At 37.9% G+C, this 15,936-nt stretch overlaps 1 protein-coding gene across 1 annotated transcript; it reads right to left on the bottom strand.

Moving 5' to 3' along the window:
• Positions 1-3,068: 3,068 nt before the first annotated feature.
• Positions 3,069-15,734, bottom strand: LOC117344679 (cell wall integrity and stress response component 4-like). The gene is made up of 4 exons (XM_033907507.1): positions 15,527-15,734; positions 5,608-5,724; positions 4,032-4,304; positions 3,069-3,766 (listed from the first exon to the last, which is right to left on the bottom strand). The coding sequence occupies exons 1-4, from the start codon at positions 15,732-15,734 to the stop codon at positions 3,069-3,071; spliced, it is 1,296 nt and encodes a 431-aa protein (XP_033763398.1).
• Positions 15,735-15,936: the final 202 nt, after the last annotated feature.

The raw sequence follows: 15,936 nt of genomic DNA, 5'->3' as shown, positions 1-15,936 counted from the left end.
TAGCAATGAACAGAGGTTTTGTAAAAATTCAAGCATGCAAGAGCTCTCTCCATTTAATCAACACCTGAGGTCTTCAAGGTTTCTATGATAATGGCAGTCCAGTGTACATCTAGAGACAGACAATGTACCTAGAGACATCCTATGTGTATCTAGAGACAGACTGTGTGTATCTAGAGTCATCCTATGTGTATCTAGAGACATCCTATGTGTATCTAGAGACATCCCATGTGTATCTAGAGACAGACTATGTGTATCTAGAGACAGACTATGTGTATCTAGAGACAGACTGTGTGTATCTAGAGTCATCCTATGTGTATCTAGAGACATCCTATGTGTATCTAGAGACATCCCATGTGTATCTAGAGACATCCTATGTGTATCTAGAGACAGACTATGTGTATCTAGAGACAGACTATGTGTATCTAGAGACAGACTATGTGTATCTAGAGACAGACTATGTGTATCTAGAGACATCCTATGTGTATCTAGAGACATCCTATGTGTATCTAGAGTCATCCAATGTGTATCTAGAGACATCCTATGTGTATCTAGAGACAGACAATGTACCTAGAGACAGACTGTGTGTATCTAGAGACAGACTATGTGTATCTAGAGACATCCTATGTGTATCTAGAGACAGACTATGTGTATCTAGAGACAGACAATGTGTATCTAGAGACATCCTATGTGTATCTAGAGACATCCTATGTGTATCTAGAGACATCCTATGTGTATCTAGAGACATCCCATGTGTATCTAGAGACAGACTATGTGTATCTAGAGACAGACTATGTGTATCTAGAGACATCCTATGTGTATCTAGAGACATCCTATGTGTATCTAGAGACAGACTATGTGTATCTAGAGACATCCCATGTGTATCTAGAGACATCCTATGTGTATCTAGAGACATCCTATGTGTATCTAGAGACAGACTATGTGTATCTAGAGACATCCTATGTGTATCTGGAGACAGACTATGTGTATCTAGATACATCCTATGTGTATCTGGAGACAGACTATGTGTATCTGGAGACAGACTATGTGTATCTAGATACATCCTATGTGTATCTAGAGATATCCTATGTGTATCTAGAGACATCCTATGTGTATCTAGAGACATCCTATGTGTATCTAGAGACATCCTATGTGTATCTAGAGACATCCTATGTGTATCTAGAGACATCCTATGTGTATCTAGAGACATCCCATGTGTATCTAGAGACAGACTATGTGTATCTGGAGACATCCTATGTGTATCTAGAGACAGACTATGTGTATCTAGAGACAGATTATGTGTATCTAGAGACATCCTATGTGTATCTAGAGACATCCTATGTGTATCTAGAGACATCCTTTGTGTATCTAGAGACATTCTATGTGTATCTAGAGACATCCTATGTGTATCTAGGGACATCCTATGTGTATCTAGAGACATTCTATGTGTATCTAGAGACATTCTATGTGTATCTAGAGACATCCTATGTGTATCTAGGGACATCCTATATGTATCTAGAGACAGACTATGTGTATCTAGAGACATCCTATGTGTATCTAGAGACATCCTATGTGTATCTAGAGACATCCTATGTGTATCTAGAGACATCCTATGTGTATCTAGGGACATCCTATATGTATCTAGAGACAGACTATGTGTATCTAGAGACATCCTATGTGTATCTAGAGACAGACTATGTGTATCTAGAGACATCCTATGTGTATCTAGATACATCCAATGTGTATCTAGAGATATCCTATGTGTATCTAGAGACATCCTATGTGTATCTAGAGACATCCTATGTGTATCTAGAGACATCCTATGTGTATCTAGAGACATCCCATGTGTATCTAGAGACAGACTATGTGTATCTGGAGACATCCTATGTGTATCTAGAGACAGACTATGTGTATCTAGAGACAGATTATGTGTATCTAGAGACATCCTATGTGTATCTAGAGACATCCTATGTGTATCTAGAGACAGACTATGGGTATCTAGAGACATCCTATGGGTATCTAGAGACATCCTATGTGTATCTAGAGACATCCTATGTGTATCTAGAGACATCCTATGTGTATCTAGAGACAGACTATGTGTATCTAGAGACATCCTATGTGTATCTAGAGACATCCTATGTGTATCTAGAGACAGACTATGTGTATCTAGAGACAGACTATGTGTATCTAGAGACATCCTATGTGTATCTAGAGACAGACTATGTGTATCTAGAGACATCCTATGTGTATCTAGAGGCAGACTATGTGTATCTAGAGACATCCTATGTGTATCTAGAGACATCCTATGTGTATCTAGAGACAGACTATGTGTATCTAGAGACATCCTATGTGTATCTAGAGACAGACTATGTGTATCTGGAGACAGACTATGTGTATCTAGAGACAGACTATGTGTATCTAGAGACATCCTATGTGTATCTAGAGACATCCTATGTGTATCTAGAGACATCCTATGTGTATCTAGAGACATCCTATGTGTATCTAGATACATCCTATGTGTATCTAGAGACAGACTATGTGTATCTAGAGACATCCTATGTGTATCTAGAGACAGACTATGTGTATCTAGAGACATCCTATGTGTATCTAGAGACATCCTATGTGTATCTAGAGACAGACTATGTGTATCTAGAGACAGACTATGTGTATCTAGAGACATCCTATGTGTATCTAGAGACATCCTATGGGTATCTAGAGACAGACTATGTGTATCTAGAGACAGACTATGTGTATCTAGAGACAGACTATGTGTATCTAGAGACATCCCATGTATATCTAGAGACAGACTATGTGTATCTAGAGATATCCTATGTGTATCTAGAGACATCCTATGTGTATCTAGAGACAGACTATGTGTATCTAGAGACATCCTATGTGTATCTAGAGACATCCTATGTGTATCTAGAGTCATCAAATGTGTATCTAGAGTCATCAAATGTGTATCTAGGGACATCCTATGTGTAATATTTGATTTATTCCTGGCCGTACTGTAATATCACCATCAGCATAGGTCTGTTTTTGAGCGCTTTGGAGATAAACATTTTCGCAGACTATATGGGTGGTTGAGGATCCTCCTTAACCTCCGGCTGTTCTTCGTTTGCAACCTTTGATGCAAATCCCATTCTGATGTTTCTCAATCCAATCGTTGTCACGTGTACCCAAATAACGTTGGCATCACTAGCAGCAACTAGGACGACGATCAGGACAATGAGAACCCCTCCAAATACACCCATGCTTACGGCGGACGGCCTACTCTCATAAACACTCACATATTTGTTCTTGAAGCTGGTGAGTTTTGTTTTCGGAACGGTCAGCCCGAACTCGTCCTTAGGGCGGGGTGTTGTCGCAAGACGTGGTGTTGTAGTTGGCCGTGGTGTTCTGGTTGGACGGGGTGCTGTAGTTGGACGTGGTGTTGTAGTTGGACGTGGTGTTGTAGTTGTACTTGGTGTTGTAGTTGGACGTGGTATTGTAGTTGTACTTGGTGTTGTGGTTGGACGTGGTGTTGTAGTTGTACTTGGTGTTGTGGTTGGACGTGGTGTTGTAGTTGTACTTGGTGTTGTGGTTGGACGTGGTGTTGTAGTTGTACTTGTTGTTGGTACATGAGTAGTACTCGTAGAGCGCATGTCTGCCGTTTCGTCGTCATCTGTGGATGTTCGATAGACTTGAGCTGGGGTAGTCGTGGTAGTAGTGGTACTGGCTTCTGTTGTTGTCGTCGAAGTCGTGGTTTTTGATGGTGTGGACGGATCAGCTGAACATCAATAATGAATCGGTGTTATTATTTCAAGCACAATTCATTGTAATATAATAGTATTGCCGGCATTGCTGTATAAAACAATAAATAACACAGTCAGTATTAACACCACATTGTTTGACGATACCTCCGTTTATTCTATTGATAAATCAGAATAATACTAAAATGACTGTCGTGAGGACAATATGAAATTACAAGAAAAACGATTTTCTGTTTGTATCATATATCGCCTGTTGTAAATATAACAAAGAGAAAATCTTACTTGTGCATGTTCTGAAGAACACTTTGATATCGCTAAGTAGGAATGCAGATTCTGGTATGGTTAGTCTTCTCAATCCGTAGTACAAGGTACAGCCCGATGTATACGTGATGTTCAAAACGGCCTGGCACTGCATGTCATCGATACTGGACGTCAGACAGCGGGAAAAACACAGCTCCTGGCTGGCGTTCTTTAACACTACATGTAATACAGTGTCATTCTCTCTTGCCTTCTCAAAGGCGGAAAGGGACGTCTCAGCGAATGCACACGTCGGAACTGAAACCGTATGTTATTGTAAATCATACAAGGGCGCTCGTCAGACATGTGATGTTTCGAATAGTGTACTTTAAAGAAGGTTTAACCATAACAAAAATACAAATAACTGAACACACATGTACATTAGCCCGAGTTTCCTCTGGCCCTGTCACCAGGCCTACCAGACATGGTGACAGGGCAAGAGGAAATCGGGCTAATGTACATGAACATTCGATATAACTGAGTATATTGACTGAGGGTTGAATATTGATGGACAATTTATCATGCAACCAGCAGTACCATTTATCGCATGAAAAAAAGATCCATTGTGCGTACGTTAGATTGTAAAAAAAATACACACACGAAATTAGCACCTGACAATTCAAATTGAGAGGTTGAAACAAAAGAGTGAAAAATCAATTAGATATTAAATCATGTGTATATAAGACTTAAGATACGTCCCGAGACATTCGAACGCCTATTGACTTAGTCAACAGCTGTCTTTAGTTGGTGTGCAGATTGATATTCACAAAACGATTATAATGATAGATAAAAAGCACGGCGCAATTTAGGTAAAACGATGTGGTTACTGCGCATGCTTCGAGTGTATGATGTTTTCTCTCTAATGTTGGTACATTTCGTCTATCAGATCAACACAGTAAATAGCCGCTTAACAATTACAAGAAGTAATTTACATAAAAAAAAATCTTATAAATTTAATCATTTTTAGTTTGTTACAATATTTATTATCAAATTTTCCAACTTAATACTAATATCACTATGTAGTAAAAATGTACAATTATTTGGTACTGATTCCAAGCAGTGCGTACAACCTGTACAAGTACCCGATTGTAAGGTGTGAAAACACAGGTTGGTTTTCATTTTCACATATATTATGTATATAACGTGTTACATAGACTAACCTGGCGTCTGTTCATTAGATGGACAATAGCGATTCGATCTGCTTCCCTGAATCACGGTAGCATCGTTGCCAGCTAACATCAAATGCAAAAATAATTTTGATTATTTTCGTGTTCAAAGATATTGTTTCACATTCGTCAATGTTGTATTTGCATGTTATAAGATATAGTGTTATACACGTACGAATCATTTACGTCATTAATCTGCTGTTGACAGCGCGTTAAATATTTTGCACAGTTTCTTAAAATCTCACCTGTCTCCAATCGCGAGCAAATCTTCACTTTGACACCAAAGTTATCGTCATCTTCTGTTGTTGTTGTTGTTGTTGACATTTGGTATGAACTAAAATACAAATAACAAGTATTATATACCATCCTGTACAACCAGCATTCCATTTGACTACCCATCTCCGTGTTCATACATAGTCCTTCACATTCACTTATATCAGTGGTGCTGAGGTTCAGCTTTGTAAAATCTACTGGTTCTGCAGTTAGATTCCTCTCCTCAAAAGTACAAAGTCCTGCAAAAAAATAGAAACAACATAGAATACCGACATGATAAAGGTAATTCTAACTCAAAATCGATGAAACGAGGGTAAAATATGAAAAAATATATAGATTTGTTAAAATAGTTACCGCCACTTATCTATTTCTGTATTTGGTTTTTGTTAAGATAGTCGGGTCAAAATTCTGTAAGGGAAAACATAACTTAATAGCATTATTATCAAGCTTACCAAGTGTCAGAGATAGGCCATAAATGTAGGAAATTGCCGGACAACAACATCTTATGTCGTACAGATGAGCACAATACCATAATACTCACGTCACGCGCGTATACAAATACCAGGAGTGAAAACAAACACCAGGAGTGGAAAACAAACACTAGGAGTGGAAACAAACACCAGGAGTGAAAACAAACACCAGGAGTGAAAACAAACACCAAGAGAGGAAAACAAACACCAAAGAGAGGAAAACAAACACCAAAGAGAGGAAAACAAACACCAAAGAGAGGAAACAAACACCAAAGAAAGGAAAACAAACACTAGGAGTGAAAACAAACACCAGGAGTGAAACAAACACGAGGAATGAAAACAAACACCAGGAGTGAAAACAAACACAAGGAGTGAAAACAAACACCAAAGAGAGGAAAACAAACACCAGGAGTGAAAACAAACACCGAGAGAGGAAAACAAACACCAAGAGTGAAAACAAACACCAGGCGTGAAAACAAACACAAGGAGGAAAACAAACACCAAAGAGAGAAAACAAACACCAAGAGAGGAAAACAAACACCAAGAGTGAAAACAAACACCAGGAGTGAAAACAAACATAAAGAAAGGAAAACAAACACCAAGAGTGAAAACAAACACCAGGAGTGAAAACAAACACCGAGAGAGGAAAACAAACACCAGGAGTGAAAACAAACACCAAGTATGGAAAATAAACACCATGACAGGAAAACAAACACCAACAGAGGAAAACAAACACCAAAGACAGGAAAACAAACACCAAGTATGGAAAATAAACACCATGACAGGAAAACAAACACCAACAGAGGAAAACAAACACCAAAGAGAGAAAACAAACACCAAGAGAGGAAAACAAACACCAAGAGAGGAAAACAAACATCAACAGAGGAAAACAAACACCAACAGGGGAAAGCAAACACCAACAGGGGAAAACAAACACCAACAGGGGAAAACAAACACCAACAGAGGAAACCAAACACCAACAAGGGAAAACAAACACCAACAGAGGAAACCAAACACCAACAGAGGAAACCAAACACCAACAGAGGAAACTAAACACAAAGAGAGGAAAACAAACATCAATAGAGGAAAACAAACACCAACAGAGTAAAGCAAACACAAAGAAAGGAAAACAAACACCAAGTATGGAAAATAAACACCAAGAAAGGAAAACAATCATCAAGAGTGAAAACAAACACCAAGTATGGAAAATAAACACCATGACAGGAAAACAAACACCAACAGAGGAAAACAAACACCAACAGAGGAAAATAAACATCAATAGAGGAAAACAAACACCAACAGAGTAAAGCAAACACCAACAGAGTAAAACAAACACCAAAGACAGGAATACAAACACCAGGAGTGAAAACAAACACAAAGAAAGGAAAACAAACACCAAGAGTGAAAACAAACACCAACAAAGGAAAACAAACACCAACAAAGGAAAACAAACACCAAGAGAGGAAAACAAACACCAAGAAAGGAAAACAAACACCAAGAGTGAAAACAAACACCAACAAAGGAAAACAAACACCAAGAGAGGAAAACAAACACCAAGAAAGGAAAACAATCATCAAGAGTGAAAACAAACAGCAAGAAAGGAAAACAAACAGCAACTGAGGAAAAAAACACCAAGTATGGAAAATAAACACCAAGAGAGGAAAACAAACACCAAGAGAAGAAAACAAACACCGAGAGAGGAAAACAAACACCAAAGAGAGGAAAACAAACGCAAGGAGTGAAAACTAACACCAAGAGAGGAAAACAGACACCAAAGAGAGGAAAACAAACACCAGGAATGAAAACAAACACCAAAGAGAGTTAAACAAACACCAGGAGTGAAAAGAAACACCGAGAGAGGAAAACAATCACCAAGTATGGAAAATAAACACCATGACTGGAAAACAAACACCAAAGAGAGGAAAACAAACACAGAAGAGTGAAAACAACCATTAAGGGAGGAAAACAAACACCAAGAGAGGAAAACAAACACCAAGAGAGGAAAACAAGCACCAACAGAGGAAAACAAACACCAACAGAGGAAAACAAACACCAACAGTGGAAAACAAACACCAAGTATGGAAAATAAACACCAACAGAGGAAAACAAACACCAACAGAGGAAAACAAACACCAAGTATGGAAAATAAACACCAACAGAGTGAAAACAAACACCAAGAAAGGAAAACAAACACCAACAGAGGAAAACAAACACCAACAGAGGAAAGCAAACACCAAGAAAGGAAAACAAACACCAACAGAGGAAAACAAACACCAAGCATGGAAAACAAACACCAACAGAGGAAAACAAACACCAAGAAAGGAAAACAAACACCAACAGAGGAAAACAAACACCAAGCATGGAAAACAAACATCAACAGAGGTAAACAAACACCAACAGAGGTAAACAAACACCAACAGAGGAAAACAAACACCAACAGAGGAAAACAAACACCAAGAAAGGAAAACAAACATCAACAGAGGAAAACAAACACCAAGAAAGGAAAACAAACACCAACAGAGGAAAACACACACCAAGAAAGGAAAACAAACACCAACAGAGGAAAACAAACACCAAGAGTGAAAACAAACACCAACAGAGGAAAACAAACACCAACAGAGGAAAACAAACACCAACAGAGGAAAACAAACACCAAGAGTGAAAACAAACACCAACAGAGGAAAACAAACACCAACAGAGGAAAACAAACATCAACAGAGGAAAACAAACATCAACAGAGGAAAACAAACACCAAGAGTGAAAACAAACACCAACAGAGGAAAACAAACATCATCAGAGGAAAACAAACATCAACAGAGGAAAACAAACATCAACAGAGGAAAACAAACACCAATAGAGGAAAACAAACATCAACAGAGGAAAACAAACACAGAAGAGTGAAAACAACCATTAAGGGAGGAAAACAAACACCAAGAGAGGAAAACAAACACCAAGAGAGGAAAACAAGCACCAACAGAGGAAAACAAACACCAACAGAGGAAAACAAACACAAACAGTGGAAAACAAACACCAAGTATGGAAAATAAACACGAACAGAGGAAAACAAACACCAACAGAGGAAAGCAAACACCAAGTATGGAAAATAAACACCAACAGAGGAAAACAAACACCAAGAAAGGAAAACAAACACCAACAGAGGAAAACAAACACCAAGCATGGAAGACAAACACCAACAGAGGAAAACAAACACCAAGAAAGGAAAACAAACACCAACAGAGGAAAACAAACACCAAGAGAGGAAAACAAACACCAAGAAAGGAAAACAAACACCAAGAGTGAAAACAAACACCAACAAAGGAAAACAAACACCAAGAGAGGAAAACAAACACCAAGAAAGGAAAACAATCATCAAGAGTGAAAACAAACAGCAAGAAAGGAAAACAAACAGCAACTGAGGAAAAAAACACCAAGTATGGAAAATAAACACCAAGAGAGGAAAACAAACACCAAGAGAAGAAAACAAACACCGAGAGAGGAAAACAAACACCAAAGAGAGGAAAACAAACGCAAGGAGTGAAAACTAACACCAAGAGAGGAAAACAGACACCAAAGAGAGGAAAACAAACACCAGGAATGAAAACAAACACCAAAGAGAGTTAAACAAACACCAGGAGTGAAAAGAAACACCGAGAGAGGAAAACAATCACCAAGTATGGAAAATAAACACCATGACTGGAAAACAAACACCAAAGAGAGGAAAACAAACACAGAAGAGTGAAAACAACCATTAAGGGAGGAAAACAAACACCAAGAGAGGAAAACAAACACCAAGAGAGGAAAACAAGCACCAACAGAGGAAAACAAACACCAACAGAGGAAAACAAACACCAACAGTGTAAAACAAACACCAAGTATGGAAAATAAACACCAACAGAGGAAAACAAACACCAACAGAGGAAAACAAACACCAAGTATGGAAAATAAACACCAACAGAGTGAAAACAAACACCAAGAAAGGAAAACAAACACCAACAGAGGAAAACAAACACCAACAGAGGAAAACAAACACCAAGCATGGAAGACAAACACCAACAGAGGAAAACAAACACCAAGAAAGGAAAACAAACACCAACAGAGGAAAACAAACACCAACAGAGGAAAACAAACATCAACAGAGGAAAACAAACACCAACAGAGGAAAACAAACACCAACAGAGGAAAACAAACACCAAGAAAGGAAAACAAACATCAACAGAGGAAAACAAACACCAAGAAAGGAAAACAAACACCAACAGAGGAAAACACACACCAAGAAAGGAAAACAAACACCAAGTATGGAAAATAAACACCAACAGAGGAAAACAAACACCAACAGAGGAAAGCAAACACCAAGTATGGAAAATAAACACCAACAGAGTGAAAACAAACACCAAGAAAGGAAAACAAACACCAACAGAGGAAAACAAACACCAACAGAGGAAAGCAAACACCAAGAAAGGAAAACAAACACCAACAGAGGAAAACAAACACCAAGCATGGAAAACAAACACCAACAGAGGAAAACAAACACCAAGAAAGGAAAACAAACACCAACAGAGGAAAACAAACACCAAGCATGGAAAACAAACATCAACAGAGGTAAACAAACACCAACAGAGGTAAACAAACACCAACAGAGGAAAACAAACACCAACAGAGGAAAACAAACACCAACAGAGGAAAACAAACACCAAGAAAGGAAAACAAACATCAACAGAGGAAAACAAACACCAAGAAAGGAAAACAAACACCAACAGAGGAAAACACACACCAAGAAAGGAAAACAAACACCAACAGAGGAAAACAAACACCAACAGAGGAAAACAAACACCAACAGAGGAAAACAAACACCAAGAGTGAAAACAAACACCAACAGAGGAAAACAAACACCAACAGAGGAAAACAAACATCAACAGAGGAAAATAAACATCAACAGAGGAAAACAAACACCAAGAGTGAAAACAAACACCAACAGAGGAAAACAAACATCATCAGAGGAAAACAAACATCAACAGAGGAAAACAAACATCAACAGAGGAAAACAAACACCAATAGAGGAAAACAAACATCAACAGAGGAAAACAAACACCAAGAGTGAAAACAAACACCAACAGAGGAAAACAAACATCATCAGAGGAAAACAAACATCAACAGAGGAAAACAAACATCAACAGAGGAAAACAAACACCAATAGAGGAAAACAAACATCAACAGAGGAAAACAAACACAGAAGAGTGAAAACAACCATTAAGGGAGGAAAACAAACACCAAGAGAGGAAAACAAACACCAAGAGAGGAAAACAAGCACCAACAGAGGAAAACAAACACCAACAGAGGAAAACAAACACCAAGTATGGAAAATAAACACCAACAGAGGAAAACAAACACCAACAGAGGAAAGCAAACACCAAGTATGGAAAATAAACACCAACAGAGGAAAACAAACACCAAGAAAGGAAAACAAACACCAACAGAGGAAAACAAACACCAAGCATGGAAAACAAACACCAACAGAGGAAAACAAACACCAAGAAAGGAAAACAAACACCAACAGAGGAAAACAAACACCAACAGAGGAAAACAAACACCAAGCATGGAAAACAAACATCAACAGAGGAAAACAAACACCAACAGAGGAAAACAAACACCAACAGAGGAAAACAAACACCAAGAAAGGAAAACAAACATCAACAGAGGAAAACAAACACCAAGAAAGGAAAACAAACACCAACAGAGGAAAACACACACCAAGAAAGGAAAACAAACACCAACAGAGGTAAACAAACACCAACGGAGGTAAACAAACACCAACAGAGGTAAACAAACACCAAGAGTGAAAACAAAGACCAAGAGAGGAAAACAAACACCAACAGAGGAAAACAAACACCAAGAGTGAAAACAAACACCAACAGAGGAAAACAAACACCAACAGAGGAAAACAAACATCAACAGAGGAAAATAAACATCAACAGAGGAAAACAAACACCAAGAGTGAAAACAAACACCAACAGAGGAAAACAAACATCATCAGAGGAAAACAAACATCAACAGAGGAAAACAAACATCAACAGAGGAAAACAAACATCAACAGAGGAAAACAAACATCAACAGAGGAAAACAAACACCAATAGAGGAAAACAAACATCAACAGAGGAAAACAAACACCAAGAGTGAAAACAAACACCAACAGAGGAAAACAAACACCAAGAAAGGAAATCAAACAAACGCCAGGAGTGAAAACAAACACCAACAGAGGAAAACAAACACCAAGAGTGAAAACAAATAAACACCAAGAGTGAAAACAAACACCAACAGAGGAAAATAAACATCAAAAGAGGAAAACAAACACCAACAGTGTAAAGCAAACACCAACAGAGTAAAACAAACACCAAAGACAGGAATACAAACACCAGGAGTGAAAACAAACACAAAGAAAGAAAAACAAACACCAACAGAGGAAAACAAACATCAACAGAGTAAAACAAACATCAACAGAGGAAAACAAACACCAAGAGTGAAAACAAACACCTACAGAGGAAAACAAACACAAACAGAGGAAAACAAACACCAACAGAGGAAAACAAACACCATCAGAGGAAAACAAACATCAACAGAGGAAAACAAACACCAACAGAGGAAAACAAACACCATCAGAGGAAAACAAACATCAACAGAGGAAAACAAACACCAAGGGTGAAAACAAACACCAACAGAGGAAAACAAACACCAAGAAAGGAAATCAAACAAACGCCAGGAGTGAAAACAAACACCAACAGAGGAAAACAAACACCATCAGAGGAAAACAAACATCATCAGAGGAAAACAAACACCAACAGAGGAAAGCAAACACCATCAGAGGAAAACAAACATCAACAGAGGAAAACAAACACCAAGAGTGAAAACAAACACCAACAGAGGAAAACAAACACAAAGAAAGGAAATCAAACAAACGCCAGGAGTGAAAACAAACACCAACAGAGGAAAACAAACACCAAGAAAGGAAAACAAACAAACACCAAGAGTGAAAACAAACACCAACAGAGGAAAACAAACACCAAGAAAGGAAAACAAACATCAACAGAGGAAAACAAACACCAAGAAAGGAAAACAAACACCAACAGAGGAAAACACACACCAAGAAATGAAAACAAACACCAACAGAGGTAAACAAACACCAACAGAGGAAAACAAACACCAAGAGTGAAAACAAAGACCAAGAGAGGAAAACAAACACCAACAGAGGAAAACAAACACCAACAGAGGAAAACAAACACCAAGAGTGAAAACAAACACCAACAGAGGAAAACAAACACCAACAGAGGAAAACAAACATCAACAGAGGAAAATAAACATCAACAGAGGAAAACAAACACCAAGAGTGAAAACAAACACCAACAGAGGAAAACAAACATCATCAGAGGAAAACAAACATCAACAGAGGAAAACAAACATCAACAGAGGAAAACAAACACCAATAGAGGAAAACAAACATCAACAGAGGAAAATCAAACACAGAAGAGTGAAAACACCATTAAGGGAGAAAACAAACACCAAGAGAGGAAAACAAACACCAACAGAGGAAAACAAGTCACCAACAGAGGAAAACAAACACCAACAGAGGAAAACAAACACCAACAGTGGAAAACAAACACCAAGTATGGAAAATAAACACCAACAGAGGAAAACAAACACCAACAGAGGAAAGCAAACACCAAGTATGGAAATAAACACCAACAGAGGAAACAACACCAAGAAGGAAAACCAAACCCCAACAGAGGAAAACAAACAACCAACAGAGGAAAACAAACACCAAGCATGGAAAACAAACATCAACAGAGGAAACAAACACCAACAGAGGAAAAAAAACACCAACAGAGGAAAACAAACACCAACAGAGGAAAACAAACACCAAGAAAGGAAAACAAACATCAACAGAGGAAAACAAACACCAAGAAAGGAAAACAAACACCAACAGAGGAAAACACACACCAAGAAAGGAAAACAAACACCAACAGAGGTAAACAAACACCAACAGAGGTAAACAAACACCAACAGAGATAAACAAACACCAAGAGTGAAAACAAAGACCAAGAGAGGAAAACAAACACCAACAGAGGAAAACAAACACCAAGAGTGAAAACAAACACCAACAGAGGAAAACAAACACCAACAGAGGGAAAAAAAGCATCACCAGAGGAAAATAAACATCAACAGAGGAAAACAAACACAAAGAGTGAAAACAAACACCAACAGAGGAAAACAAACATCATCAGAGGAAAACAAACATCAACAGAGGAAAACAAACATCAACAGAGGAAAACAAACATCAACAGAGGAAAACAAACACCAATAGAGGAAAACAAACATCAACAGAGGAAAACAAACACCAAGAGTGAAAACAAACACCAACAGAGGAAAACAAACACCAAGAAAGGAAATCAAACAAACGCCAGGAGTGAAAACAAACACCAACAGAGGAAAACAAACACCAAGAGTGAAAACAAACAAACACCAAGAGTGAAAACAAACACCAACAGAGGAAAATAAACATCAATAGAGGAAAACAAACACCAACAGAGTAAAGCAAACACCAACAGAGTAAAACAAACACCAAAGACAGGAATACAAACACCAGGAGTGAAAACAAACACAAAGAAAGGAAAACAAACACCAACAGAGGAAAACAAACATCAACAGAGGAAAACAAACACCAAGAGTGAAAACAAACACCTACAGAGGAAAACAAACACAAACAGAGGAAAACAAACACAAACAGAGGAAAACAAACACCATCAGAGGAAAACAAACATCAACAGAGGAAAACAAACACCAAGAGTGAAAACAAACACCAACAGAGGAAAACAAACACCAAGAAAGGTAAACAAACACCAAGAGTGAAAACAAACACCAACAGAGGAAAACAAACATCAACAGAGGAAAAAAAACATCAACAGAGGAAAATAAACATCAACAGAGGAAAACAAACACCAAGAGTGAAAACAAACACCTACAGAGGAAAACAAACACAAACAGAGGAAAACAAACACCAACAGAGGAAAACAAACACCATCAGATGAAAACAAACATCAACAGAGGAAAACAAACACCAACAGAGGAAAACAAACACCATCAGAGGAAAACAAACATCAACAGAGGAAAACAAACACCAAGAGTGAAAACAAACACCAACAGAGGAAAACAAACACCAAGAAAGGAAATCAAACAAACGCCAGGAGTGAAAACAAACACCAACAGAGGAAAACAAACACCATCAGAGGAAAACAAACATCAACAGAGGAAAACAAACATCAACAGAGGAAAACAAACACAAGGAAAGGAAAACAAACACCAACAGAGGAAAACAAACATTGAGAAAAAAAAAACGCCAGGAGACAGAAATAAAAACCAAGTTATAAAAAAACTAAAAAAAAAAAAAAAAGCCAAGAGAGATAAACAAACCAAAGAAAAACCGCCAGTAAATATGTAAAGATAATGATTAACAGTTGGCTTGCCTTTTAAAGAAATATTCCATTTAATGAAGATGGATAATTTCATAAAACGGAACGTTTACCTGCTGTAGTTTCACAGACAAACGGTTTATCGTCAGCACAGTTATTAGTTGTCCACATGTATCCGTTAATGCTAGTACATTTGTTTTTCTCACATTCAAAAGGCTGGTTCTGTTGCCAGGTCACGGCGTCGCCTACAGTGGAGCAGTTACTCCAGACGTACTGATGTGAGTTGCATGCATTGCTTGATTCGTTGTAAGTAGGATCCATCCAGATAGCACTAATACCACAGAACAAAACACAACTCAATATTTCACTTACAATTATGCATCCCCCATTTTATCGAATAGAAAGTATATATAATAAAAGTCTGTCTTAATAACTACATATCTGTCATTGTATTATAAATATTTTGAGAATAGGTAAACTATTAACTATATAAAGTAAATAACTAATTAATTGCTATCCGGCA

Source organism: Pecten maximus, chromosome 16, assembly GCF_902652985.1.
Source record: "Pecten maximus chromosome 16, xPecMax1.1, whole genome shotgun sequence".
Lineage (NCBI taxonomy): Eukaryota > Metazoa > Mollusca > Bivalvia > Pectinida > Pectinidae > Pecten > Pecten maximus.
This window is presented reverse-complemented; position numbering and strand designations above follow the sequence as displayed.

What these genes read in the sequence shown, in the direction of transcription:
- LOC117344679 (XM_033907507.1), bottom strand. Translation starts at nt 15,734, where the DNA reads ATGGATCCTACTTACAACGAATCAAGCAATGCATGCAACTCACATCAG. An exon ending in TGTCTGTGAAACTACAGCAG is followed by an intron (nt 5,725 to 15,526) that starts GTAAACGTTCCG and finishes ATTTTTTTGCAG; the next exon opens with GACTTTGTACTTTTGAGGAG. An exon ending in ATGTATGAACACGGAGATGG is followed by an intron (nt 4,305 to 5,607) that starts GTAGTCAAATGG and finishes ATACGGTTTCAG; the next exon opens with TTCCGACGTGTGCATTCGCT.